The following is a 27,478-nucleotide window of genomic DNA, read 5'->3' on the forward strand; positions in this document are numbered from 1 at the left end:
TTCGCTAATCCAGAACATTTTAACTGGCAAACTCTGCTAATACATTTTTTTTAAACTAATTTATGCCTTGATGTCACAGTAATGAATGAATGGGACAAATGTGATTGGTAGTTTGATGTAATTGGGTATGCAGAAGGCAACAGTCATGTTCTTTAGTCCCCCTCTATAATTTAGCTTTCCATAGTTTAGTTATTGCTCTGAAAGTTTTTTTCTCTTGTGCCAATTAAAAAGATACAGTGCAGGCATTATGCAGGTGACTAAACTTTGCTCATGGAGCATCTAATCTGAACTCATTGCGTAAAATGAATTCCTTCTTCCCTCAATTTTTAGTCCAAAAAACTGAGCATGTTTTGAATGTCTGTTAAGCGGCATGAAAATTAGACTCCTAAAACAGGACCTCGCTTTCTAATAATTCTCCTGTTTTAAATTCACAGGGTCCACTTCCCAACACCTGTTGCCATTTTTGGTTAATGGTATGGCAACAAAAGAGTAAAGCAGTTGTGATGCTGAACAGAGTTATTGAGAAAGATACGGTGAGTAATCTGCTCATAGGTGGTGATGGCTACAAATTCAGTTTCACCAAAGAAAATGTTTACACTACTGTACTGTTATACTGTTTGTCACCGGCAGAAGTTGGGCCTTTGATGCTGAAATGCTGTTTCACTGACCTTCGTATGGGTAGCCATTGATCAAAGTGATTTTTCTGTTTACTTTCTGTGTAAAGATATGTAAGACACCTCTTTAAAATGTCTTGCGAGAGTGTGATTTGGTCTAGTAGATAGCTTCTTACTACAGATTGCACACCTTTGAAATAACTCCTGGCACAGTCTACAGAAAGAAATATGCAAACCACCACCATAGAGTGGAGTTGTTCCTCTGTGATTTACTGCATCACAGCATCAAGGGCATCACGGGTACTGGTTGTGACATAGTGTGCATCTATATTCCAGGGTCTTGTGACTCATGCATAGTCCGCGATCTACTAGTGTGACCGGTGCTCCTTCATTCTTCCCTACACATCACCTGATGAGTATATTTTTGATATTTTGTAGAAGGATCCTTTGTTTTGTTTGTCTCAATATACTTTCTCTCCCATCTAAAGCAGTTTTTATTGTGATGGCTGGAGCAGTTTTCATAAAACATTTTAATATGCTATGCACACTTTACTACAAGTGTGTCTTCTGTGATCTTTGGGAGTGGAGATGAATTTTAGGGCTGTGATGACTGTGCACAGCGGGCATGCCAAAGTCAACCCTTCGTTTGCACTTATTTGCGGGTCAGACACATGGCCAGCTTCATCACAGAGGGTAATTGAAACGTACTGGTAAGCAGGTTTATGGCTATATGAATTATGCCTATACCTCGAGCTACAATCCTTTAGGCACCCCCTTAGTTCTTTTCTCAGTGCAGTAAATTCAAATGTGGAGCAGCACCCTGGTTTTATCATGTGAGGAACAGTTTATTGCTGGGAAACCCCTGGCCAATTGCCTCTTTGAACCAAGTAATTGCTTTAGTCACAAAACTGCAAACCACTATTAAACATCAATTCTGAGATGGCCATGGCCACTTGGTTATAGCACAAAAACCATTCTTATTCAACATGCTCCGGAGCCAGTTTAATTTGCATTACCTTAAATAGGCCAAATGGGGTTGGATCCTTGAAGTCATTGTAATTAATATATGTATGTCTAGTAACAATTGGAGTTCCTACACCACCTTGTTAATCCACAAAAGCTGGAAACCTGGATTAAATTATTTGTCTCTTGTGGACAGGGTTTTGCTACCAACAATGGTAGTTCCACCAAAATATTTCCTTTAAAAAATATTCCAGCAGAACCACTGGATTTCTTTTCTTCCCTACTCTCCCTCCTAATAGGACTTATATGGACAGGTATAAAACTTCCACTTAAACAGGAGATGCTCACTCTACTACTAGAGAGGGGTAGTTTGGGGTCCCAAGCTTAGAAACCCATTATCGCCTTGCTCAGTCAGACATTGTTATAGATTGGCATATCCCATCTACACGTGAAACCTGAAAAAGTAGCAGTGATTCCAGATAATCTTGACATGGCACTCCTGATCACACCTAGGTTTAGCAAACCTGACTGGAACTCCCTGTCACCATGGCAGTCTGGCCATGTGTCAGATTACATGCTACATAATCCTCAACCATAGATGTTCTGCCTTCATTTTTATTTGGGCAGGATTCCTGAGCTCTTCCTAAAACATGTGGCATTTAGCCATTGAACTACAAAAGCTTGGTCTGATAACACTTGAAGATGTCATGAGAGTTTGTGTTTTTTTTTAAAATCAGAAAACGCTTTAAGAATTGTGGGGGGTATGACGGGTAACCATGCTCTGCTAGTTTTGCTATTGAAAAGCTAGATAGATGGCTACACAATACCCCTCCTTGCCAAGGCCACCAGAGGAAGAGCAGTAATAACACAACCTCACTTAAGCATCCAGTACTTGGAAGGTTATTTCATCATTGCATAGAAAGGTGATTGGTGATGCAATGAAGGTCTCCTCGGCCACACACAGTCCAACATTTGTCTCTTGTGGCTGAAGATGTCTAGACTGAACAGTTTCCAAGATCACTTAACAGTATACATCACCCCTTACAAATCCCCACCAAATGTATTGTATTCCACTAAAACTTATTTTTTTTAAACCCCCACTGCTATGGAGCATGTTTCTGGTGTAAGCAGAAGAGACTCACTTTCTGTGATTGGCCTGTACCTGTTTGGCAATACAAGACCCTTGGTAAAAAAGTTAACCAAATCTTGCTATGGTCAGGGATGAGTCTCTAACCACTGATCCTTTACTATCCCTATCTATCTCTCTCTCTCTCTTGCACCCCCACCTCTCTCCCACCCCTCTCGCCATTGGCGGAAACATTTGTCCTGTCACAGTGCTATGCCTACAAAAATCAAGAAAGATTTAAATAAACGTTTACCCATCCTCTCTAACTGGCCCTCAACTATTACATTACATTCCTTGATACAGTGTCTGGATACTATTCTTATAAACTTGATTGGCAACTTAGATTTGTCTTATTCTGTCTTATTCTGTAAAAAAAACTAAATCTGAATTTAAGATGCCCCATCGCGATGCCCGTTTTACACCAGATCGAATCATTGCATAAGCCAAAAAACACTAGTAGCACAAATAGCACTCCTTCTACTCAAAGGATGATTGTGACATTTTGCTTTCTCGGTTAATTACTTATAACTCCATGGTCATTTCAGCTAAAAAGAGAGATTTTAACACACAGCATGTTGCATAAGCACCCAGGACCCAAAAAAGCACTCTTTGAGTTGCTTAAAGACCAGTGTCTATTGAGTTTAAAGTTGATCCTAGTAAGCAGCTATGCAAAAACCTGGCTGCCTTCTTTGTGAGTAAGTTTTATTGGACCTATGAGGAAACTAGCAATACATTATAACGTTAATACCTCAGTTATGCTTTATGGCCCTTCCCTTTTATTGTCCAATATGGTTGTTCCCTCCAAAACATTTACCCATCACCAAAGAACATAAAACTTCCCATGTCACAGCTAGTTAAGTATTGTTTTCACCGCTTGTCCTCCTTCCAGCTTGACACTTTAAGCAGTTAATTCAGCATCCAACCTTAAATTTGTTTCTCATACATCTGCAACCTCTCTCTGAACCAGGAAATTGATATCGCCACTCGTCCAAACCCCCCCAGTCCTGCCGGGTCGGGGATCAGGTAGGAGATTGAGTGTCCAGGTGGAACTGGTCTTCAGCGTCGCAGGGCAGATTTACCCCGCAACCAGCAAGGCCGAGTACGCACAGGCCCCAGCAACTGCCTGCTTCCCTGTCAGTACCACCCCACAGGCTTTTTGAATGGTTCCTCATGCTTATGAGGTCACCTCAGATGGGTGCCATATGCTCCCTCCAGTCCCACTTCCAGCGCCTGCAGACATTCCTCCTATGACTCCAGCGCCTCAGGCCCCCGCACAGCCCCAGCTGCCAACGATGGGTCCTTCTATTCTGGCTTCCCTGCCTCCTACAGGTTAGGCGGTTTCACACCAGCCTCCACAGCAGGCTCCGCTCTCCACACCTCAGTCTTTTGCGCCCAGCACTCCTCCACCTGCTCCAGACCAACCGGACACCGTAGTGGACAATGACGAGGAGGACCACCCCGACATGCCATCTTCAGCCAAGCCTTGCATGAACAACTCTTAGGTTTGGCCGAATGCTTGGGGCTTTCACAATCGGAGGTGGAACAGCTGGAGGCAGGGGTTCATGGCCGTGGTCCTCACTCTACGCCCCGCAGCTAGAACAGGGATTCTGATGCAGAAGGACGTTGTCGCCTTGACCAAAAAGGGATGGCTTAAACCTCATTTAGCCCAGCCTACCATTCAGCGCCTCAACGCCAAGTACAGGCAACTGAAGGGTGATCTGCTCTTGCTGTCGGCGCACCGCCAACTACACTCGTTGGTGATTGCTGCAGCATCACTCTACTGCAAGCCTCTGTCGTCCTCGGCTAACTCGTCTTCCGTACTTTTAGGCAGGGAGGAGAAGATCTTGGCTTACGTAAAAAAGGTTTATTCAACGAGACTCTGCACCTTCGTCAGTGTAACGCAGACACCATGCTCGTAGCTGTTAATCGGAGGATTCGGTGGGAAATAGCTGACTTCCTTCCAGAATTTCTGGTTCACAGTCCGGCACGTTTCAAGGAGGGGCTGGCAGAAGCTAAAATGGTGGCACAGGACATCATGGAGTCCACCATTGCGCACATAGACATCTCAGGCCGTGTCATCTGCATCGCCATGGACATGAGAAGGTCAGCCTGGCTACGGGCTACCAAGTTCAACACAGACGTCCAGGAATGCATATTGGACCTGTCATTCGAAGGTGGCAACCTCTTCCATTCCAAAACCAATGAGGAGCTTGATGAGAACAGCTCCTGGACTGCAAAGTCCTTATCTATCCTCAAAGTCCACACCCAAGGCTTACAGCCAGACGCATCAGCGTCCCGACCAAGGGCAGGCCTTTGGCAGGTTCCGGGGCTTCCAGGAACAGAGGTCGAGACAGGCTGTCTACTCTCCTAGTCAGCACCGGCTGCAACCCAAGGGGGGGTGGAAGCAAGGGTTTCTTTCAGTCCCCCTCCTCAGCCCCAACCTCAGATGGAAAGAAGGCATGACGCGCCCTTCCGGGTCCACATGTCTACGTTGGGGGGCATGCTTGTCCTTCACGCACAGTTTTGGCATGAGAGGTTCGCGGACCCCTGTATACTCACTGCTGTCCACAGGCTACTGCGTACGGGTTCCTCCCTCTCCTACTCTCCCACAGATTGGTACAGCAACACTGCTGGTGGAAATTTGGTCGCTCGTAGAGAGCCAGGCAGTGGAAGAAGTCCCAGCCCCCTAGCGGGGTATGGGCTTCTCCAGGATTTTCGCCATACACCAGAAGAACCAGGCTGTGTTGTGTTGGACCTTTCTACCGTAAACCCATCCCTTCCTCTTCAAAAGTACAAGATGGTTACCCCTGTGCTTATTGCGGGGACACTGTGCAGGGGAGACTGGATGTGCTCCCTGGATCTTAAGGACGCCTACCTACAATTCCCAATTTGGCAGTCTCATCGGTCCTTCCTGAGTTTGAGGATCATGGGTTTCCATTTCCAATACAAGATTCTGTCCTTTGCCCTCAATTCAGCCCCCAGGGTCTTTACCAGGCTGATGAATGCAGTGGCAGCCTTTCTCCGGGCCCAGGGTCACCATGTCTACCCTTACCTGGATGACTGGCTCGTCGGGGCGAGATCCCCGGAGGTGGTTCAACACATCTCCCCTGCCCTCATGAATACTCAACGAATTGGGATTTTTCATCAATCTCAAGAAGTCACAGCTACAACCAACGCAGAGTCTGAATTTCCTGGGCCTCATCTGGGACACGAGCTGAGAGAGAGTTTTTCCCTCGGATGACAAGATCACAGCCATCAAGAGGGCCAGAGGTCATTTTCTCAGCAGGCTGGTGACCTCAGCGTGGTGGTACCAGCACCGCTTAGGTATCATGGCGGCATTTCTACTGGCAGTGCCTCACGCAAGGCTCAAAGTGAGAAGATTGCAGCTGCACTTTGCAGCCTCATGGAGTTAGGAGTGGAGTTTACAAGTGGAGCTTGTCAGTATTTCTCCCTTCTACACCAAGTCCTTGTCTAGTGGAGCACAGACTTCAACTTGCAGATAGACAGGCCCTTCTGGCAGTCAGAACCCCAATTTACCATCACCACAGATTCCTCCTTTTAAGGCTGGGGGGTTACCCTGGACAACCGCGTCCATAGAGTGTGGCCCCTTCTGGAGCAGGAGGCCCATATCAATTGGCTAGAGTTCAAGGTGATCTGGCTCGCTCTCAAAGCCTTCCTGCCACTTAGCAGCGGCAAGATGATCCTCATTCAAACGGACAATTCCACCAGCATGTACTACATCAACAAGCAGGGTGGTAGCAGGACTCCTCGCCTATGCAACCTGGCAGTTAGCATCTGGGAGTGGGCTCCGAAGAACAACATTCAATTGAGCGCAGTCTACCTCCCGGTGGATTCCAACCTGGTGGCGGACAGACTCGGCAGATTGGGGGTGGACAATTATGAATGGCAACTAAACGATCAGGTCCTTCGGGTGATCTTCAGCAGATGGGGCCAGCCCCAGGTGGACCTCTTTGCCACCCGGTACAAAGGAAGTGCCCTCAGTTCGTGTCCTGACAGGGACAGGGCATCAGCTCTCTGGGCTACGCCTTACAGTGGAACAGCATGCATGCGTACGCGTTTCCTCCCACTCCCCTGGTTCACAGGGTAATCTGCAAGATAAGGGAGTCACGTCAACTCCGCATCATTCAGTGCGGTGGTGACCTGCGAGACCATGGTTCTCGGAGCCTCTCGGGCCAGCCTCCGAATCATCTTCCACTGGGCCCAGCTCCTCTTCTATCGCAACAGGTCATCCACCTTGCTCCGCAGAAGTTAGTCCTCGCAGCGTGGTTTCTGAGTAGGTCGCACTAAAACATCTGCGCCTGTCACAGGCTAACTTTAACATCATACAGTGTGCTAGGAGCGATGCTACTATGAGCCAGTACAAAAGCAAATGGACTAGGTTTAGCCTCTGGGCCGAGTTAAAGGCGGTTGACCAGCTTACCTGCATATTGGCTTGTTATCCTTCTCTACACACCTCGCACACTCAGGCGTGCAAATGGACACATGCTGTACCTATCTGGCGGCCATCAGAGCATACCGGAACTCAGATGATGTTTTCTCATCCAACCTACTGGTTAAAAGACATCTGGCGGGCCTCACTAGGCTCTACCCTCCTTTCAAAAAGCTGCACCCGGTGTGGGACCTCAATATATTGTTGGGCGCCCTGGTGCACAAACCTTTCGAGCCAATGGCATCTGCGGACATCGGACTAGTTGCCATTAAGACGGCCCTCTTCGTGGGTCTTACGTCTGCATGCAGGGTTAGTGAAATCCAGGCACTAGTGGCTTCAGAACCTTACACCAACTTTCATAAGGACAAGGTTGTCCTGAGAACACATCCTGCATGCTTACTTAAAGTAGTCTGTGTTCCACCTAAATGAGGAAAGTATTACTTACTTTCTTTGCGGATCCTAAGGATGATGCTCAGAGGGTCTTGCACTGTCAAGATATCAGGCACGGTCTGAAATTTTATCTGGACAGGACCAAGAGCTTCCGCAGGCCGGAGGCTCGGTCACCTGTGGAGTGGAGTGGGCAGGGATATCATGCATCTAAGGCCTCCATAGCAAGGTGGATGTTTCAGCTATCAAGGAGGCCTATGAAGGGCAGCACAAACCATTTCCAGCGAACATGCAGGCCCACGCTATCAGATCCATGGCCACGGCAGTCGCGTTCCAGAGGCACGTGCTGTGGCAGGCCACCAGCGGGGTGGCTACCTGGGCTTCTCCTTCAGCCTTCTGCAAGCACTACTGTTTGGATGCCGGCTCTAGGTCAGACGCGGCTTTCGGACAGGCAGTTTTAAGGAACTTGTTTTCTTAAGGAGGGTCACCTCTCCACCCTCAGGCTACATTCAGTTGTAATTGCCCATGCAGTATGGAGGAAAGGGGACGGGACGTAGGAGTAATTATAAGTTACTCACCGTAGTGACTAACATACTCCTAGTAGTCCATAGTCCACTTTCCTCCATACATCCCACCATCCGCCCCTAATAAAACTGGTGTTATTAGGCAATGTTAATATTGTCGACGCGTCTAAGGGGACTGAGTGGGACCGGGGGGCGTCGACACAGGGCGTGCCAGTAATACTATCCCTAGTGTGATGCCCACTGTACCCATGATCCCTCATGCGTCTAGGACCCTCAGATTGTTTTTTTCCGCCATACTGGTCGGAAGCATCCCGCGGAGGTCCCTGGCCTTAGCCATAATTCTTAAGAAAAATCTTAATATTTCACCATTTCTCCACCCCAACGTCGAGACACCGACTTCGACACTCGACGGCGGAGAGAAAAATCACCCGTCGACAGCTGCTCGACGAACTTGGGCTTTGAAGGCCTCTGGCCTCGGCCTATAAGTAGGGAGAGTGGGGGGTGGCACACATCTCTACATTCTATATATGGGCACTTTTCCTTATATAGATTCCTACACACAATAGCCCGCTACCACAAGGTGCGTATGGAGGGTACCCCTTTCCAATTTTGCCCCAATGCAACCGCAAGTATCCTTGTGTTGACAGACATGCCACGTGCAACCTCTGCTTGCCGAGGGACCACCCCGAGGCGAACTGCAGAGCGTGTAGTAGGTTTAAACTAAAAACACTAAAGGACCGTTCGAGGCCATGGCAGCAGAGGGCGCCTTCAGCGATGGCAGCGACGCCGTGCTTTCGGACGGCGAGGGCAACGTGGTGTCGAGAGACAGCCAAGCGCACGTCCCCGACCTCGGAAGGTCGTCCGGCAGGGTGGCTATGGGGAAAACCCCCAGCGACACAAGCACTACCCACAGCACTTCCACCAAACACGCAAAGTCCCACCGAGACTCGACACGCACATCGAGTTCTCGGAAAGAGGCACACGGAGAACGGTCCCCCGAATCGGTGTCCTCTGGGCGCTCTCGATCTAGATTGCCGCATGACAGCATGTGAATCTAAGCAGATACAAGCATCAGAAATACAATTACGGTGAGTAATGTATCCCATATATATATTCCTTGTGGAGGAACCCACATAAGATGCCCTTAAATGGTTACACTTACTTGCTCAGATTTGCCTCAGTGGGAAATATTTTCTTTGGTTGAAGATATTTCAGCGCTCCCTGAAACTGGGAGCGACAAGTAATGGCCCGAACTATGTGAAGGAAATTCTGTTAATGTTGGAACTGTTTAAAAGAGACTCGCCTGACACGTTTACTTTTTATTTTTACCCAGGAGAGAACTTTATTATGTATAACAAATCTTTTTTCCTTAATATTTTGGGAGCATTTTTTTCAGCCTCTTTGTATACCTCAATATTAACTGCCAGTTCTAAAATCTTAATCTTGTGCTGGCTGGATGGATGGGTGCACATTTTCTCGTCTTGCGGGGGGTGGGGGGGATAGCTCAGCGGCAACGCGCTTGCCTTGGAAACAGGACAACACGGAGCACCACAGGTTTGATCCCCACGTCTGGGCTTAGAAACCTCTGGGTATTAAGCACGTTATAAATAACCTATCATGTCATGTCAATCCATACCCTGCAGAAACAGAGATTGTTACTGGGCACTCCAGCTTCAGATTATTACTTATTCTGGCCTGCATCACTGGGTAACTGTCCATTGTCATTTTTTGGTGGAAAAAGGTGGGCATTACGTAGACCAGAACCTTTCCCATCACATTTGTTGTCCCCATTTTAGTTAACTCCATCACATAACCCCAATATTCGCAGTGGTTCAATCACACGTAGACTATGACAGGGATTTAATTTGGTTTTCTTTGATACTTATTGAGAAGAATGCAAATGCTGCAGAATTTGCAGATCTGGTCTCTTTAGTGAATCTGCTGAAACAAAACCATGTTTCATCTGCCCGGGGGCGCGTTCTATTAGCTCCTAATGGCGAAGCTAACCACATGTAAGGTTTTAAGTATTCTTTCTTTGAGAACGGTACAATATTTCTAAAAGCTTGTCTTAGCTGTCTGATGGGTCAGTATTTCCTAATTATTCCACACTTCCGACAAAGCAGTATAGGTGTTGGTGCCTTTTTGTCATTGGCCACTGCTTTTTGGAAAACACTTCCTATATCTATTTTTTTTTTAAACTTATTTTTATTGGCATTTATAAACATACAAACAATAAGAATATATAGTCTCCTCAGAGGTATTCCAGAGCCAATCCCCAGCCCTGTTGAAATCTCCCACTGTCCCCTTGTATGCTGTATGTGACCCACTACAGTTCTAGAATTCCCCACAGCTTCTGTAGCCATTCCCAACTCGTTTGCAGCAGTCTTTATTTCCACTGTTTCGCTATCACCAGCCATGCTGCTATCATCATCATCGTAAAGACTTTACATTGGGCTTTGTACGGCAGGTTAATCCTTGAGTCGGAAAAAAACGCACACCCACTCCCAGGGACTTTAGTGCCACGTTGATTGTTATCATTTACTTTTATCTATGCAATGACCTTTGCCCAAAATTTGCCTTGCTCTGGGCACTATTACCATATGTGCTTCCAGTTCCCCTTACCCTTGCACCCTCTCCACCATTCCTGTGAGGTAGCAGCATACATTTTATGCAGCCTACCAGGGGTGTAATGCCACTGCATCATAACCTTGTACCAGGTCGCTTGGATTGATCACGTTAGCTTAGGTTTTTTCCCCCCACAAGTTTTCCCAGTGTTCTTTAGGAATGTTCCCGACCCCCCCCCACCCCCACCCCGCCACCACACCCCCACCCCCAACGTGTCCTGCCATTTCTTCATGTATCCCCATGTAGGAGTGGTATCCAAATCTATTAGGATTGAATAGAGCCTGGACACCATTTGCTTGTTCCCCTCTATGGGTAGTAATGAATTTCTCAAAATTTGTCAGCTGGCTTACCACTGCTTGTTTAACCCTAGGGGCTCATTATTCAGTGTCTCATTTGCTATTAGGCCATTCTATTGCTCTATGAGAGCCCTATGTGGTGTTTGCGCTCTTCAAAAGTTTGGATTTCCTCCCCCTACAACATGCTCCCCAATTTTCTACATCCCACTTTGTGCCATTGCCGAAAGGATACCTACACCATCCACGACAGGAATTGCACAACTCCTCTGTTACCGGCTCTCCCGAGGTTCCTCTTATGGAGGCTAATTTTGGGGCCACCTCCAAGATGTCCAGTAAACATCTGAGACCCCCCCCAGTACCGGCTCTGCAGAGGATCCTTGTGTCAAGGCTAAGGTATTACTTTAGTTCCCTGACCAGCCTGAGGAGACTGTTGCCTCATCTGCACATGTGACACAGTTCTCTTCAGGCATCGACAAAATGGCAGCCCAACCCTCATGGTCCACGGAGGCCCTTTTGGATTCTTCCCTTACACCTACCTTCTCGACGGCGGGTGCTGGGAATCTTAATTTTGGGATCTGAGCAGCCTTTTTCACCTCCGGTGGAAGGTAAAAATCGGTTCCACTCTTTTTACGATGCCACTGCCTCATACTGTCACGGCTCGCCGGCCGTGGAAGCTATGGAGAAGATAGAAGGACTAACACTTTTAGAACGCCGTACGCGTTCTAGTCTTTCTGTATTTAAAGGCCCGGAAGTTGCTCACGCACTTGCTTTGCAGCTTCCAGTGCTTCGTGAAGTGTTTTTCCAGCGCACCGGGGTGTTTTATATTCCTGCCGCGCTCCGGCGGCTGATTTACCTTCTCTGCCTTGCCTCTTCCTTCCCGTCCTACCTGTCTTGAGCTTTTCGCCTCGGTGCTCGCTACTCTTCTTTAGCCATGCCCCTCTCGTGCCTGTGCTCACCTGCCTACTCCTTCAGTCTTTTGTCTGTACCTTCAAGGAGTTCTGCTACACGACCTTGTCAATCTTACTCTCCGACTGGATCCTTTCCTGGATACTCTCTTTGGAACCATTGTATCCTCCTCATCGCAACAGTGCATTCTGGGATCGGTAGTCCTCATCCGGAACATCACCTAATACCTGCCAGGGTTTTTCGGCAAGGCTTTTCCCTGGCCTGGGGTGGGCTCCCTGGGGTCCCCACTGCTAGGCAAACAGCATTTCTGGCAAAGTGGCCTCCGGTGGAGCTCATACCCATTACTCCAAACAGGGGGAACGGATATACAGAAACCCAGCGATACCTGGAGACAGAGGAAAGGAGATACCGTCAGACGATTCCTGGGACACACACAGACGATCCCTCCACCTTCCATACGGATTCAGGTGAGGAGGGGTTTGGGGAACCGGACATTATAGCTCAAACCGAATCTGAGACATACTGTCTTGCTTCCGCCTACTGCTGCTCCACTGATCTATGCAGACCCGATTGGTGGTTGGCCTTCCTGGCAACCATCCTCATTGCGTTTGCGGGGGTATGACCCATATGAGAGGCTTCTGCCTACCCCCAGTGCCTACATTTTCATCAGAGGATGTATTTTTTGGGAAATTAGAGGCTCACGCACTCTGACCCTATGAAGGAGTATTTTAAGAATCTTTTCAAGGAAATCTACCCTGAACCTCCGCCTCCACCTTCCACTCCGGTGGCTCCAGCAGCTCCTGCGGTGGTACCACCTCTTCCTCTTGGTCCGCCTTCAGCTCTCTCTCCTACCCCCGTTGTCCCCCATAGAGAAGACACCGGTTGAACGGGATAGCACTTTAAAACCTGCGGCGGTACAGCCGTCTGCTCCAGATTCGCTGGATGACCCTCAAGCAGATCAGGATAGCGATGTAACGCTCACCTGGTTCCCACGGGGGCGCTGGTCTAGTCTGGATTGCTGTGGCCTCTTCTAGCGTAATGCGCAGGACCCGGAACACCGATTGGACAGGACCTCCAAATCGTGCTTGCCTGGCCCATAGGAATATCCTTCTGCAGATGAGAAAGGGGATTAACAGTCTGCAGAATAGTGTGCTAGCTCCCCCCTTTCCCCCTTCGTTCCTCTCAAACTTCCCCCAAACCCCGGTTTAAGCTCACCTTATGGTTTGGAAGGATGAACTCTCCATCCTGCTTCTGGTGCAGGGGCGCGCTTTCGTCCAGTTACTTCACTGGTTCTCAGAATGGCGCTGGCAAAATCCACTTGACTTTCCTGAGCGATGCGCCGTAAGTATGAAAGTTCAAGTCAGGCCCCCTTTATGTTGTCTTTCTAACCTGTGATCTGTCCTTTATTTCAGGTGCAGAATGAAGGCGATGCGTCGAGGGGTTAAACTGCCGAGGTGAGTAGTGATGAGGGCGATCCCTCTAAATGTCCTTATCATTCCCCAGAAATGTCTCTTGTCCTTTCCCCATAGGGGCCGGGTACGGTACCTGCCAACGGGGCGGCGCCGACCCGAAATGTGGAAGAAAAGCCGGTAAGTATTATGGCTGTTAATCAGGCTTTCCTTCTGTGTTCCTTCTGCTCACCTTTTGTTTCTTCCTCTCTCCCCTAGGTGCAGAGATGTGGCGTCCGATGCTGACAGCCGCGATGGAGCCGGGAGATGTCTTGAGGACAGGTGAGTGAAGCGTGGCGCTGCAGCGAGCAACGCGATGCTTTTAAATGGAAGTCTTTCTTCAGGGATGCTAGCGAGAAGATTCCGGATGCAGGTAAGAAGTTTGAAATAGTCCTTGGTTTTCACCTTTCTCTTCTCTTCCTTCCTTGCAGGTCTTCCAGGTTCGAGGCGGGCGTGGCTGGAGTCCAGGAGCAGGAGCAGACACGGTGAGCGTTAAGCTGCAGGAAGCAGAACAACGCGAAGCATGAGCTGCTGTCTGGGCGTGGCTTAAATAGCCTCCAAAGAAGTCCCAGGTATGTATCCTTCCCCAACTGGGTATGTATCCTTCCCTAACTGGGTATGTATCCTTCCCTGGCCACGCCCGAGTGAAAAAATAGTCCCTATGAAAAAATAGCCCCTTTCAGGTCTCAGGGAGGCCTGAAGCGTGCAGCATGGTCTGCATCAGGTAAGTGCACAAAACACCTCCCTTTATGAGCCTGGAGCCTATGGCGCCAGGACTGATGTCCAACATGAGCCTGGCGCCAAAGGCGCCAGGACTGAGTTCAAAGAGCCCCTATAAGGGGCCGCTGGGCTTTTACCCGAGGGCATGATGCCTGCTTCCGGGGGTGCTGGGCCTGGCCTGGCGCTCCGGGGGTAGGCATCATGACAAGCGATGAGCAGCCCCGCTCTGTCAGAGCATTCCATGACCGGGTCCTGGATATGATGGCTCTCCTTGACATTCCAGTACCTGAGGCCCCCGCTCCACAGGAGGGGGTGCTTTCGGGAGCGTTCATCTTGTCACCACAAGAGTGTACCGGCCTGTTCGTCGAGAAGGACGTTTTGGCTGAGGCCCGCAATGTCTGGGATAAGCCCCACGCTGGGCTAAATATCAATAAGAGAACTGATGCTCATTACAGGCTCCACACTTCTGAGGAGATGGCCTTGGCATCTTGTCCGTTCCCCTCCTCGACGGTGGTAGCTGGAGCCACGCTTCAATCCAAGCCGGCTGAGACCTCTACGGCTGTGGCTCAGATCCTCTCCAAGGAAGAGAAGATTCTGTACTCCTTGGTCAAGAAAGTTTTTGCCACCTCAGCACTGCAACCTCGCCAAGGAAATACCAAGCTCATCCTGGCTGCAGCTAATTTGAAGCTGTGGAAGGAGTTGGCTGATTTCCAGGAGTGTATTACTGTGGATAGGCTAGACGACTTCAAGGTCGGTTTGTCAGACGCCAGGGTGTTGGCACAAGATCTCCTAGAAGCTGCAGCACACCATGTGGATACCTCAGCTCGAGGCCTGATGGTGGGAATCGGCACCTCCCTGCCAGGCGTGGCTCCATGTGATAGTTTTCAAAGGAGGTGCAAGATAAAGTTCTGGACCTTCCCTTCGATGGCAAGGAATTTTCATTCTTCTACGGATGATGAACTTACAAATACGAAGGCGAGCACCCAAACCGCCAAATCTTTGTCGGTCCTGGCAAAGGTCCCAGCTAAGGCGCCTTATGCACAGAGATCAGGGTCTCAGTCTCAATTCCTCTCTGGTTTCAGGGGGTTTCAGGACCGCTGGGCGCACAGAACTGAACCTCCGGTTGGCGGCACCCATCAAACAACGTGGTCAGTTTTTCTCTCGGCCATCAGCCTCCACTCCAGGGGCCGGTAGTCTCCCTGCTAACAAATCTGCTAAATATTTATTGTCGGTCGCACCAGACTCCAGTGGGAGGATGAATCTCGTCTCATCAGGCGGCGTGGCAGACCATCACAGAGGACCGGTGAGTTTTGCCCATCGCTCTGGTGGGCTTTTGCTTGCCCTTCCCCCTCTACCCCACTCTTCAAACCTCCCTTCCAACAGATCAGGAAACCCTCCCTCAGACCTGAGGTTCAGAAGCTTCTAGACCTTGGGGCGGTGGAACCTGTTCCCCCCTCGGGGAACAATGGGAGGGCTTCTACTCTCGTCTGCTCACGGTGCCCAAACCCAACCAGGCTGGCCTGCGCACCATCCTCAACCTTTCCCCAAGAGAAATTCTAGATGATCACACCCTGCCAAATAAAGTCCTCTTCAGAAGGGCGACTGGCTCAGTGTAGTGGACCTTCAGGACGTGAATATGTACATCCTGATATGGGGGCCGCATCGAAAATATCTCCGGCCCTCCCTTGGAGGGCAGCACTTCAGTTCTGTGTGCTCCCTTTTGGTCTCAGCTCAGCGCCCTGTGTCTTTACGAAGATGTCGGTCATTGCACCTTTTCTTCGGCTACAGGGTGTTCATGTATATCTGTATTTCGATGACTGGCTCCTACGCAGTCCTTGTCCACTGAGGGCTTCGAGTGATCTCCAGTCTCTCCTCCAACTCCTGTTCCATCTTGGGCAGTCAGTGAACTGGTGGAAATCTTCCATGACGGTCTCCCAAGACCTGATCTTCCTGGGTTTCCATTGGAACATGATCGACTCCAGGGTGTATTTGACATCGGACAGGATTGCGGATCTATTTGCCACGTGTCAGCTCTTCATCCAGTCAGAGCACATGACGGCTTGGTGGTTCCAGAGACTTTCGGGCCTCATGCATACTTGCTCTTACTCTTCGCGTCTCAAAATGAGGCGCACACAGCTGGCTCTTCAGAGCTCTTGGTGTCAGGCTTCAGACTCAGATTCCAAGATGATCCCAGTTCCATCCTGCATGATGACGGACCTTCTATGGGGGTCTTCGACCAACAATCTTACAGTGGGGGGCTCCTTTCCCTGCCCACAACTGACTTTTACCACGGACTCCTCCCTTCTGGGGTGGGGCGTGATGCTGGATCCTCTCCAGGTTTTCGATCTTTGGATGCCGTAGGACAGGCAGTTTCATATAAATTATATGGAACTCCTGGCTGTATTTCTGGCGCTGAAAGCTTTCCAACCATCCATCACGAACCGGGTGGTCAGCGTCCGCACGGACAACTGTGTCAATGTTTTATATCAACAAGCACGGTGGAACCAGGTCACCACCTTTTGTGGACCTTGCCATTCAGTATTGGAAATGGGCCATCCAGCACAGCATTTGGCTACTGGCGGTACACATTATGGGGCAATTCAATGTGACTGCAGACCTCACTCAGCCGACAGACAGCAGCCAGCTACGAGTGGGAACTGAACATGGAGGTCCTCTACAACATCTTCCGCCAATGGGGCACTCCAGAAGTGGACCGGTTTGCGCCTGCTACAAACAGGAAACTTCCTCTCTATGCATCCAGGAACGGTCTCGGGGCCTCCTCTCTAGGGGATGCTCTCGAGATTCCATGGCACAAGAAAGCATATGCCTTCCTCTGAGTTTTCTCTTGTTGTATGATTTGGGTTCCAAACGGATGTTGCTACTGGATCTGAGTGGCCTTGAGTGTGATGTACGTTTATTTGTCTTCTAAGGAACTGTGCACCTTAGTTGTGGATTGCTCTGTGCATAATGCACATTGATTTGAACTTGATAAACTGTTTGATGGGTAGCCAGTGTAGTGTTTTCAGTGCTGGTGTGATGTTCTCTTCCAGGTAGTTTGAGCTGTCTGGCCGCCGCATTTTGTATGCGTTGGAATTTGAGTCGTTCGGGCATGTCTACAAATGAGCTGTTGGCGTAGTCTAGTCTGCACATGAGAGCGATGACGGTAGTTGTTTTGTTGATGAATGAGAGGAATGGTAGGATCCTTTCAGCCGCTCACAGGAGAAAGCATTTCTTGATTAGGGCGTTTACTTGTGGCTCTAGAGTGAGTTTGTTGTCCATCAGGACAAGTTTTTTACAATTGATGATGGGGCTGGGGTTTCACCAAGTTCCGTTGGCCATGGGATGGATGTAGAGGTTGTCTTCTCCATTTTTTTCCCTGTTGATGTGTGATCATTGCTTAAGGGAAGCTGCAGGAGCAGCTACTGCTGATACGGCTAGCAAATCCTCTAAGCAAAAACTGGGGTGTCAAATCAGTAAATCGGAGATGCCAGTGGCGACCTGTAAGGTCAGCAATCCCTGGAGTTCTGTTTTGGAAACCAGGGAAGTGGGCTCGGGCCCCAGCAACGGGTCCACATTTAGTCTGGCTGCCCAAAGCAAATCGAAAGGAACAACTAAAAATAAAAACCACACAAATTATAATTCAACCACAGCAAGTAACTTTGGTCAAGAAATCAAAGTTGAAAACAAGGGTTCAAGAAAGTTTCTACGCTGACTACGCAGCTTAATAGGAATAGAAGCTGGTGATAACTCAATTGGTGTAGTGGTATCTGATGACCGGATTAGTGTGTCAGACTTGGAGACGGTTTTTGTGTGATACATTCTGGGCAATATACAGCTGTTGAGATGATCTTGTTAAAGGAGCTAAAACTTGGATCAAACAAAGTGGGTAAGAAAGGGTGTGCCCCCCCCCCCCCCGGTAAACCAGCCATACTCCTACATCCTCTCCCCTTTCCTCCATACTGCATGGGCTTCCCACGCTAGGGACGGGAGACGGAACCCTTTTCACCAGAAAAAACCTTTGCCCCCTTTAAATTTAGAGGTGTGCAGGGACGTGGCCCTGGTAGCATGCGCCCCCTTAACTCCGCCCACAAGCGCCAGTCCCCTTTTCCGCGTCGACTGGCACGGACTGCTTTCCCCAGCGCTCCTGGGTTTGGCTTCGGCCTTGTAATTCCACACGCTCTTCCCCGGATACTGTCTTCTGTCTTTTGTCTTCTGTTTTTTGGTCTTAATCAGGTACTCGGTCCTCTGTTGCCACGCTCCTTCACGGCGCATGTCAACGTCAGCGGGCTTCAGCAGGTGTCTAGCCTGCGAGGGGCTCTTCTCTACGTCCGACCCCCATGCTCTTTGTCTCCGCTGCCTTGGCCCCGGTCACGGCTGGGAAGGTTGTACCGCGTGTGATTCGCTTACTCCACGCGCTCTGAACAGGTTAGCTTGGTGGAGGGAGCTCTTCGAGAAGTCACCTCCAGAGGACTTGAAGGACTTGGACACAATTCAAGGACCAAGGTAGGGCTGCTTTTTTCCATCGCACCCCCTGTAAGGGCGACTCCTTCCCAAGGAAACGCCCGAGCGGGAGGGACCGTTCAGGTTGTCGCACCAGCACAGGTACCGAGGCTGGTTCAGCTACCAGCCACCAGGCCGAGGGGTCGCTAGATCCTTCCAGGCACATTGCTGAGGGACCGCAAGGTACTTTTTTCGGGCGTCCAACCGAGGGGCTCCGCCCTAGTACCGGACAGATGTCTGAGGGGGCGCCTGTACGCAGCACTAGAGGCGACACAGCCGAGGGCACTATGCCTACCAGGCCTTGCCCTGAGGTGCAGGGTAGGCCTCAAGCTCCACCGCCAAGAGTCCTGGAGGAGGCTGGGCCCAGTGAGGCAGGCACCATGACTCTGCCACATGGCATGCAGCCCGACAAAATGGCCGCCGCACCAGACAAAATGGCCGCTCGTCCAATACCGCCCCGTGGCGCGGAGCAGGTGGGAGAACGAGTTTCAAGGTCGGACTGGTCTACAGCTTATCCTTCAGCGTTGCAGGGCAGATTTTTCCTGCAACCAGCATGGCAGAGTATGCACAGGCCTCAGCAGCCGCCCGCTACTCCATCAATACCACCTACCACCCCACCAGCCTTGTGAGGCCAGGTTCTTTAAAATGTTCCTCACACTCCTGAAGTCTCCTTAGATGGGGGGGGATGTGATCAGGGACATGATCCCTCCGGTCCAACCGCCGGCGCCTATTGTCATTCCTCCTATGGCTACAGCACCTCAACCCTCCGCGCAGCCCCTGCTGCTCATGCCGGGTCCTTCGATTCCGACTCCCCTGCCTTCCACAGTTCAAACAGTTCCACACCAGCCTCCACACCAGCCACCAGCCTTCAGTGCCCAGCACTCCTCGCCCCCACCGTGCCAGCCACCCTCCCTAGTGGACACAGATGAGGAGGACCCCCGACACGCCATTCTCAGCCAAGGCCTTTCAGGAACGGCTCTCAAATTTGGCAGAATACTTGGGCATTCCACAACCAGAAATGGAACAACTGGAGGCGGGTGTCCTGGCCGAGGTCCTCATTCTACGCCCCATCGCTAGAACGGGGATCCCAATGCAGAAGGACGTTGTCACCTTGGCCAAAAAGGGTTGGCTGAAACCCCATTCGGCCCAGCCTATCAATCGGCGCATCAATGCCAAGTACAGGCAATTGGAGGGGATCCACTCTTGCTGTCGACACATCCTCAACCACACTCTTCGGTGATCGCCGCAGCATCACTCTACTCCAAGCCAATCGTACTCTCCCACCTCGTCTTCGGCTCTTCTAGGCAAGGAGGAGAACATCTTAGAGGCTTATGGCAAGAAGGTCTATTCCAACGCCTCCCTGCACCTTTGTCAACCTTATGCAGATGCCATGCTGGTAGCCGTTAATCAGAGGCTTTGGCGGGAAATAGTTGACTTCCTTCCAGAACCTCTGGTGCAGAGCCACGCACGTTTCAAGGCAGAGCTGGCAGAAGTAAAAATGGTGGCCCAGGATAGCCTGGAGTCCACCGTGACACCTCAGTCCGTGCCATCTGCATCTACACAGACATGAGAAGGACTGCCTTGCTATGGGCTACCAAATTCAACCCTGACGTTCAGGAACACATATTGAACCTTCCATTCGAGGGTGGCGACCTTTCATTCCACCACCGATGAGGACCTCAAAAAGAAGAACAGTTCCCAAATTGCGAAGTCCTTGCCTATTCTCACAAAGTCCATGCCCAAGACCTACACCCAGTGGCGTCAACGCTCTGACAAGGGGCGGCCCTTTGGCGGGTTCTGGGGCTTCCAGGAACTGAGGTCGAGACAGCCGGACCATTCTCTGAGTATGAAGTGGTTTAAGCAGCAAAGGCTTCTTTCAGTTCCCCTCCTGAGCCCCAGCCTCAGAGGGTAATAAGGCATGACGTGTCCCTTTGAATCCTCGTGTCTCCGGTGGGGGGCAGGCTTGCCCTTCACACACAGTTTTGGTGTCTGAGGTTTGCTGACCCCTGGATTCTATCCGTTGTGTCCACGGGTTACCGCCTACTGGTTCCTCCCTCTCCTCTTTCCTCCCCTCCACTCCTACATATTGGTACAACAACTCTGTTGGTGGAAATTCGTTCGCTTGTAGAGAGCCAGGCAGTGGAAGAAGTCCCAGCCTCCCAGCGGGGCATGGGCTTCTACTCCAGGATTTTCGCCATACAAAAGAATCAGGCTGGCCTGAGAGGAGTTGGACATTTCCACCCTGACCCTCTCCCTCCCTCTTCAGAAATTCAAGATGGTTACGCCAGCACTTATTGCAGAGACACTGTGAAGGGGAGACTGGATGTGCTCCCTGGATTGAAGGACGCGTATTTACACGTCCCAATTCAGCAGCCTCATCGGTCCTTTCTACGGTCCAGGATCATGGGCTTCCAGTTCCAATACAAGGTTCTACCCTTCAGCCTCAACTCAGCCCCCAGGGTCTTTACCAGGTTGATGGATGCAGTGGCAGTCCTTCTCAGGGCCCACGGACACCATGTCTACCCGGACGACTGGCTCGTCAGGGCGAGATCTCCGGAGGCGGTCCAGCACACCTCCTCCGCCCTCATGAACACACTCCACGAACCAGGATTTTCCATCAATCTCAAGAAGTCGCAGCTGCAGCCTACGCAGAGTCTGACTTTCCTGGGCCTCATCTGGGACACAAGCTCCGAGAGAGTTTTCCCCTCGGAGGACAAGATCATAGCCATCAAGAGGGCCGCAGGTCATTTTCTCAGCAGAGGTGTGACCTCAGCTTGGTGGTACCAGGATCTCTTGGGTATCATGGCAGCGTTCCTACTGACAATACCTCACACAAGACTCAAAATGAGGAAATTGCAGCTGCACTTGGAATCAGGAGCGGGGCTCCGAAGCACAGCTTGTCAGCATTCCTCCCTTTCTCCACCAGGACCTTGTCTGGTGGAGCACAGACTGCAACTTGTGGACTGGCAGGCCCTTCCTGCAAGCAGCACCACAACTGACCATCACCACAGATTCCTCCTTGGAAGGCTACGCTAGACAACCACAGTGCCCATGGAGTCTGGTCCCTCCAGGAGCAGGAGGCCCATTTCAGTTGGCTGGAGCTGAAAGCCATCTGGCTCGCTCTCAAGGCCTTTCTGCCTCTTATCAGTGGCAAGATGATCCTCATTCAAACTAACAGTTCCACCAGCATGTAATACATCAACAAGCATTGTGGCTCCAAGTCCCCTCACCTGTGCAGCCTAGCTGTCAGCATTTGGGAGTGGGCTCTGGAGAACAACATTTACTTGAGTGCAATCCACCTCCAGGGGGAGTCCAACCTGAAGGTGGACAGGCTCAGCAGAGTTGGAGCAGACAGTTCCGAATGGCAATTGGACAATCGGGTCCTTCAGGGGATCTTCAGCAGATGGGGGCTGCGCCAGGATGATCTCTTCACCACCTGTTAAAAGAAGAAAAGCCATCAGTTTGCGTCTTGGCAGGGAAAGGGCCTCGGCTCCCTGAGCAACGCCTTACAGTTAGTGGAACAGCATGAATGCATACGCATTTCCTCCCACTCCCCGGGTGCACATTGTGATTTGCAAGATAAGAAAATCTTGTCACCTCAGCATCATTCTGATAGCTCCATGGTGGCCTGTGAGACTGTTGTTCTCAGAGCTGCTTAGCTTCTTGGACCAGCCTCCCATTCACCTTCCATTGGGCCCGGCCCATCTTCTATCACAGCAGGGAGGCAGGGTCATCCACCCTGCTCTGCAGAAGTTAGCCCTCGCAGCATGGTCCCTGAGCAGGTCACACTAAAGCATCTGCTTCTGTCACAGGCTAACCTAGTTATCATACAGGGCGCTAGGAACAATGCTACTAGGAGCCAGTACAAAAGCAAATGGACTAGGTTTTGCCACTGGGCGAAATCAGTGGAAGTTGACCCGCTTACTTGCACGTTGGACGATGTGCTATCCTTCTCTGCACACCTTGCACACTCAGGAGTGCAAATAGACACATGCCGTACCTATCTGGCGGCCATCGGAGCCTACCGGAACTCGGAGATGGACGTTTTCTCATCTTCCAACCAGGTGGTTAAACGACACCTGGCGGGCCTCACCAGGCTCTATCCACCTATCAAGAAACCACACCCAGGGTGGGACCTCAACGTTAAGACTCTGATGGTAATGACCATGATCCCTCGTCTCTAGAAATGTTTTTTTCATCTTAGACAGTCAGAACAACTGTGTATATCGAGGGACAAGGCTCTCGTCTGGCGCCCCAGTAAAGCTAGAGCGATCAACAAACAGCTCCTGTCTAACGACAGAGCTTTCATGTCTAGTTTATACTTATGACTACTCGGAAGCAGTGTGCAGCAGCTACTGCGATGTTTTGTTGGAAGACTAGATTCCATTAGTGATCAGTTTCGATCTAGAGCTACCCATGCTTTTGGCATGTTAATTCAGACCCATAAGAGGGCACTACGCAGGAATATTAGACAGTTGCGAGCCAGTAATTGTGATGACTATGGAACTGAAGTGTGTAAACTTAAGTTTATAAAAACTGGCGTAGGAGCGATAAGTCCATGCAGGCTCAAAGGGATGCAGAGACCATGTTAAGTGTAATTTCCAACGGTAATTCGGGTACGTTTTGGACCGTTTTGAAGAATCCAGGAGCCCTACTCACTTTGCAAGTAAATACTATTTGCGATCATATATGGGTGGAACACTTTTTTTCCGCTATACTGGGCTAAGTTAACTGAGACTTCTGGTATAAAGAGGCTGCATGTTCATTGGTCCTTTGATTTTGATCATCACATTGGTAATCTTATCAGGAACTGTAAGAACTCTAAGGCCCCAGGGCCTGATGGCCTATCAAACATAACGTTCAAATCCAATGTGTAAGTTTGGTCGCTATTCTTATTTAAATTGTTATGTTATGTTACTTTGCCTTTTATATAGCACCTTATGTACCATTGGTATGGTCTCAAGGCGCTGGTAGGTTGAACGCCCTCGGGAACCAAAGTTTAAGTCCGTAAAGAGAAGGAAAGGGAGTCACAATGTGCATGTGAGCACCAGATGTGTGCCGCTGGTGTGCCATTCGTGTGATAGCTGCTTCTTAGCGGTAGGTGTGGTGGTTGAGAGATAAAGAGTATGTGTTCGTTCTGGCGGGTTGTTATCCAGACTGATTCTGGGTGCGTTAGGCCTGAGGAGAACGCCTAGGCTGGAGGGTGTGTAACCAGCAGTGTTTAGTTAGGGTTATGGGGAGTATGAGGCAAAATGATGGTATGAGAACAGCTATACCGATTGGTGTCCTAGTATCGCTGTGTTCTAGTTGAGTGGTGGTGTAAAGAAGAGAGTAAGCGTGGAGATGTGATATGGTGGTTTACCTTTGGTGCTTGCGGTCGAGCCCACTCCAATAGTTCCATGTACTCCTTCCGTTCCATGTACTCGGACTGTTCTACGCATTTACGACCGTTTCAAGCACTCAAAACCGTTCGTTTCAATGCTCTTTCAAACCGTTCCGCGCACTCCAATCTGTTCCGCGCACTCCAATCTGTTCCGCGCACTCCAATCTGTTCCGCGCACTCCAATCTGTTCCGCGCACTCCAATCTGTTCCGCGCACTCCAATCCATTTTATGCACTGCTCCTTTCATTCGTTCTACCCACGTTATCCTTTCGACATGCATCATCCATCCACATACGTCATCTTCACACGTTCCATCCACTTCACTGGTTCCACCCACTTCACCCATTCCACCCACTTCACCGGTTCCAAACACATCACCCGTTCATCCACCTACTCCATCTGTTCTACCATTTCACCTGTTCCACCCACTTCAACCATTCTACACTCGTTCATCTGTTCCTTCCACATACTTCGCCTGTTCCTTCCACATACTTCGCCCGTTCCTTCCACATACTTCACCCGTTCCGCACTGTTAATTCGTTCCACTCCTATGCTTCATCCGTTCCAACCCCATACTTCCTCCGTTCCATCCACATACTTCAATCGTTCTCTTCAATAGATTTGACCCATTTTGTCCACATACTTCATCCGTGGCTCTCACCTCTGCGTGCAGGGTTACTGAGCTGCAGGCATTGTCCTTGTGTGAGCCCTTCACCACGTTTTACAACGACAAGGTTATCTTGCGCACTCAACTTCTTGCCTAAAATGGTCTCTCCTTTTCATCTGAATCAAGACATCTGCCTGCCGGTGTTCTGTCCGAGACAGAGGGCCCTGGATTCCTTGGACCTCAAGAGGGTTCTCATGTTTTACCTCTGACAAAATCCTTCAGGAAGTCTGAGGCATTGTTTGTGACTTTTGGGGGCTCCTCACTGAGCACTCTTGCTTCCATCGCCCATTGGATGGTTCAGGCCATTTCAGAGATGTACACGGCCATGGGCAGACCTGTTCCTGAGGGTATTCATGCCCATGCCGTCAGAACCATGACCCTGGCTATCTCGTTTGAGACAAGCTTCATAGGGTGTCATCAGCAAGGCAGCTACTTGGGCCTCTCCGTCTGCCTTCTGAAAGCAGTACTCACTGGACACCAGCACCAGGCCCAATGTAAACTTTGGTCTTGTGGTTCTGAATACCCTTTTTGCTTCGTCGTAGATATGAGGCAGGTTATTACACCTCCACCCTATGTTCTTGTTCCATGGAATTGCCCACAAGGATGGAGTTAAGGAGACAGGACTCATGAGTAATTAATGTTCCTCATTGTAGTGACTAGAGTACTCATAGTCCATAGTACCCTTTCCTCCATACGTCCCACCCACCTGTCCCTGCTAGTATGCCAATGGCTACTAGGTAATAAACGTAGTCAGATATCTAATCGTCTGATGTGTTCATAGGGGACTGAGGTTAGGTGCTGCAGGACGGGGCCTCGGCCCGGCGATTCCATGCCCGCGGCAACACCCCCACGCTACACTAAATTTAAAGGGGAAGCTCAATTTCTTGCTGCCAAGGGTTCTGGTGACGTCACCATGTTTGGGGACGCCCACAAGGATGGTGGAAAGGAGAATTTGAACTATGAGTACTCTAGTTACTATGGTGAGTAACTTTAATTTCTGGGCAAAGTTGGGAGGCACCCCTGTACTACCTGGAAAAGGACCGACTTGGATTGATTAATTCTTAAACCTGCCAATACCCCATATGCTTCCAGCATCTTCATTTGTATAAGAGAAGCACTTGGGTTTGTAACTTAACACAACAATTTGTCCACAAATAGCGGGAACTTGAATTCCTCCCCTTCACATTCAATACCCAGAACCCCAGCATTCATCTTCATTGATGCTGCCAGTGGTTCAATCACCAGAGCGAAGAAAAGAGGGGACAGGGGACACCCTTGTCTTGTACCCATGTATAGGGGAAAGTTACCAGAGAGAGCCCTGTTTAATGTGACCCTTGCCATGGGATCTTGATAAAGCGCTACCACCCAGGTCCTAAAGCTTTTTTCAAAGCCAAATTTGATCAAGATCTCATTCATAAAAGTCCACTCCACCCTGTTGAATGCCTTTTCGGGATCCAGAGACACCAAATATGCATCCCAAGAATGTCTTTGGGCTGCGTACATTAGATTTAGCCTTTTCCTAATATCAGATACTTGCCTCCCTGTAATACACCCCTCCTGATCGCCGTGACAAGCAACCCAAGGAGCTTATCGATTCTATGCCCCAAAAGTATGGCCATTATCTTAACATCCATATTGAGCAGCGGAATGTATCTGTACGCAGCATACTGTGACGGATCCTTCCCTTCCTTAGGAATTACAGTAATTATGGCCTTAAGCATAGACTGCGGTAGAAGTTTCCCAGTCAACACCTCATTAAAAACCATCGCCTAAGTGGGGGCTAGGGTGGAGTGGTAGATTTTATAGAACTTAACTTTTAAAGCAGTCCTCCCCAGGGTATTTTCCACTCTTCATACTTTTCCTAAGCCCCTCCTTTGGCAGCCATCTTCAGAGTTTTAGCACACGTTCAAGTGTTGGGAGTCCTTGAGTTTTTCTCTGTGAGCTTTTCTACGTTTTCACACTTTTTCGAGAAAGTCCTAATTTTGTCAAACAGAGCCCGTGTATTCTTCTCTCCACCTGCAGACATCGGGGATCTGTCTGTTGGTGAAATTCAACGCCCCTCAAGGGCGAGGATCGTCTAATTTTCATCTAAGTTTCCAGAAGGCCATCGTGCCTACTCCGCATGACAGAGGAGAAGGAAGGTGGTTCATTTTTCAAGCTCTGCACCAGATGCGGACTGCGGGACGTGTTTGTGGAGGACAAACACCTTCAATGCCTCTGCTGCCTTCACCCAGACCACAACGGAGATTGCAAAATCTGCCTCGGCTTCTCCAAGAGAATGATGAAGGATCGACACAGTACACTGGCGGCATGGCTAGACGATGAGGCCTTTGCCCCGTGCCCCAAGCAGGGTCATGCCTCACCTAGGACCAGCCGGTCCGGAGAGTGGGCTTCTAAGTCCTTGGAGAGCGCTCCATCCCTGGGGGGCCAAGACCAGACCAAGCACTGTAAGTCAGTTTCCGCCTGGGTCGGCGCGCAAGCATGTCCATCGATGGGCAGGACGAGATAAACATCTCAATCGCCAGCCATCAATCAAGCTCCTCCTCAAAAAAGAAGTCGCCCAACTTCGCCTAAGCTGTGGGAGAAGTCCAAGAAACCTAGGGTGGATGAAAAGGCGGCCAACCTGCCCAAGAAAGCCCAGGTGGTGCAGGAGAAACCGTTGTTAACGATTGCACTGGTGGCAGCTGTTCTCTCAAACGCCAAAGGGGCTGACCATGCGAAGGTAGCCCCTACTGTGCCCTGGGTGTCCCTACCCCTGAGGCGGGAGGCCTCAGCTGGGGCTGTGGAGAAGTCTACTGGCACATCGGAGAACAGTATGTATCGCTGAGCCCGGCTAAGACCACTCTGGGTCAAAAAGGGACCCCAAGAC

The 27,478-nt window shown here is 50.0% G+C and overlaps 1 protein-coding gene across 1 annotated transcript in view; it reads left to right on the forward strand.

Moving 5' to 3' along the window:
* PTPN2 (protein tyrosine phosphatase non-receptor type 2) overlaps positions 1–27,478 on the forward strand; it is a 1,450,306-nt gene that overhangs the window by 681,735 nt on the left and 741,093 nt on the right. Inside the window, exon 4 of the mRNA XM_069620828.1 lies at positions 435–533. Within this exon, the coding sequence (XP_069476929.1) occupies positions 435–533 (99 nt within the window). The remainder of the gene's footprint in view (positions 1–434; positions 534–27,478) is intronic.

Source organism: Ambystoma mexicanum, chromosome 5q (genome assembly GCF_040938575.1).
Source record: "Ambystoma mexicanum isolate Mex_15411 chromosome 5q, UKY_AmexF1_1, whole genome shotgun sequence".
Taxonomy (NCBI): Eukaryota; Metazoa; Chordata; class Amphibia; order Caudata; family Ambystomatidae; genus Ambystoma; species Ambystoma mexicanum.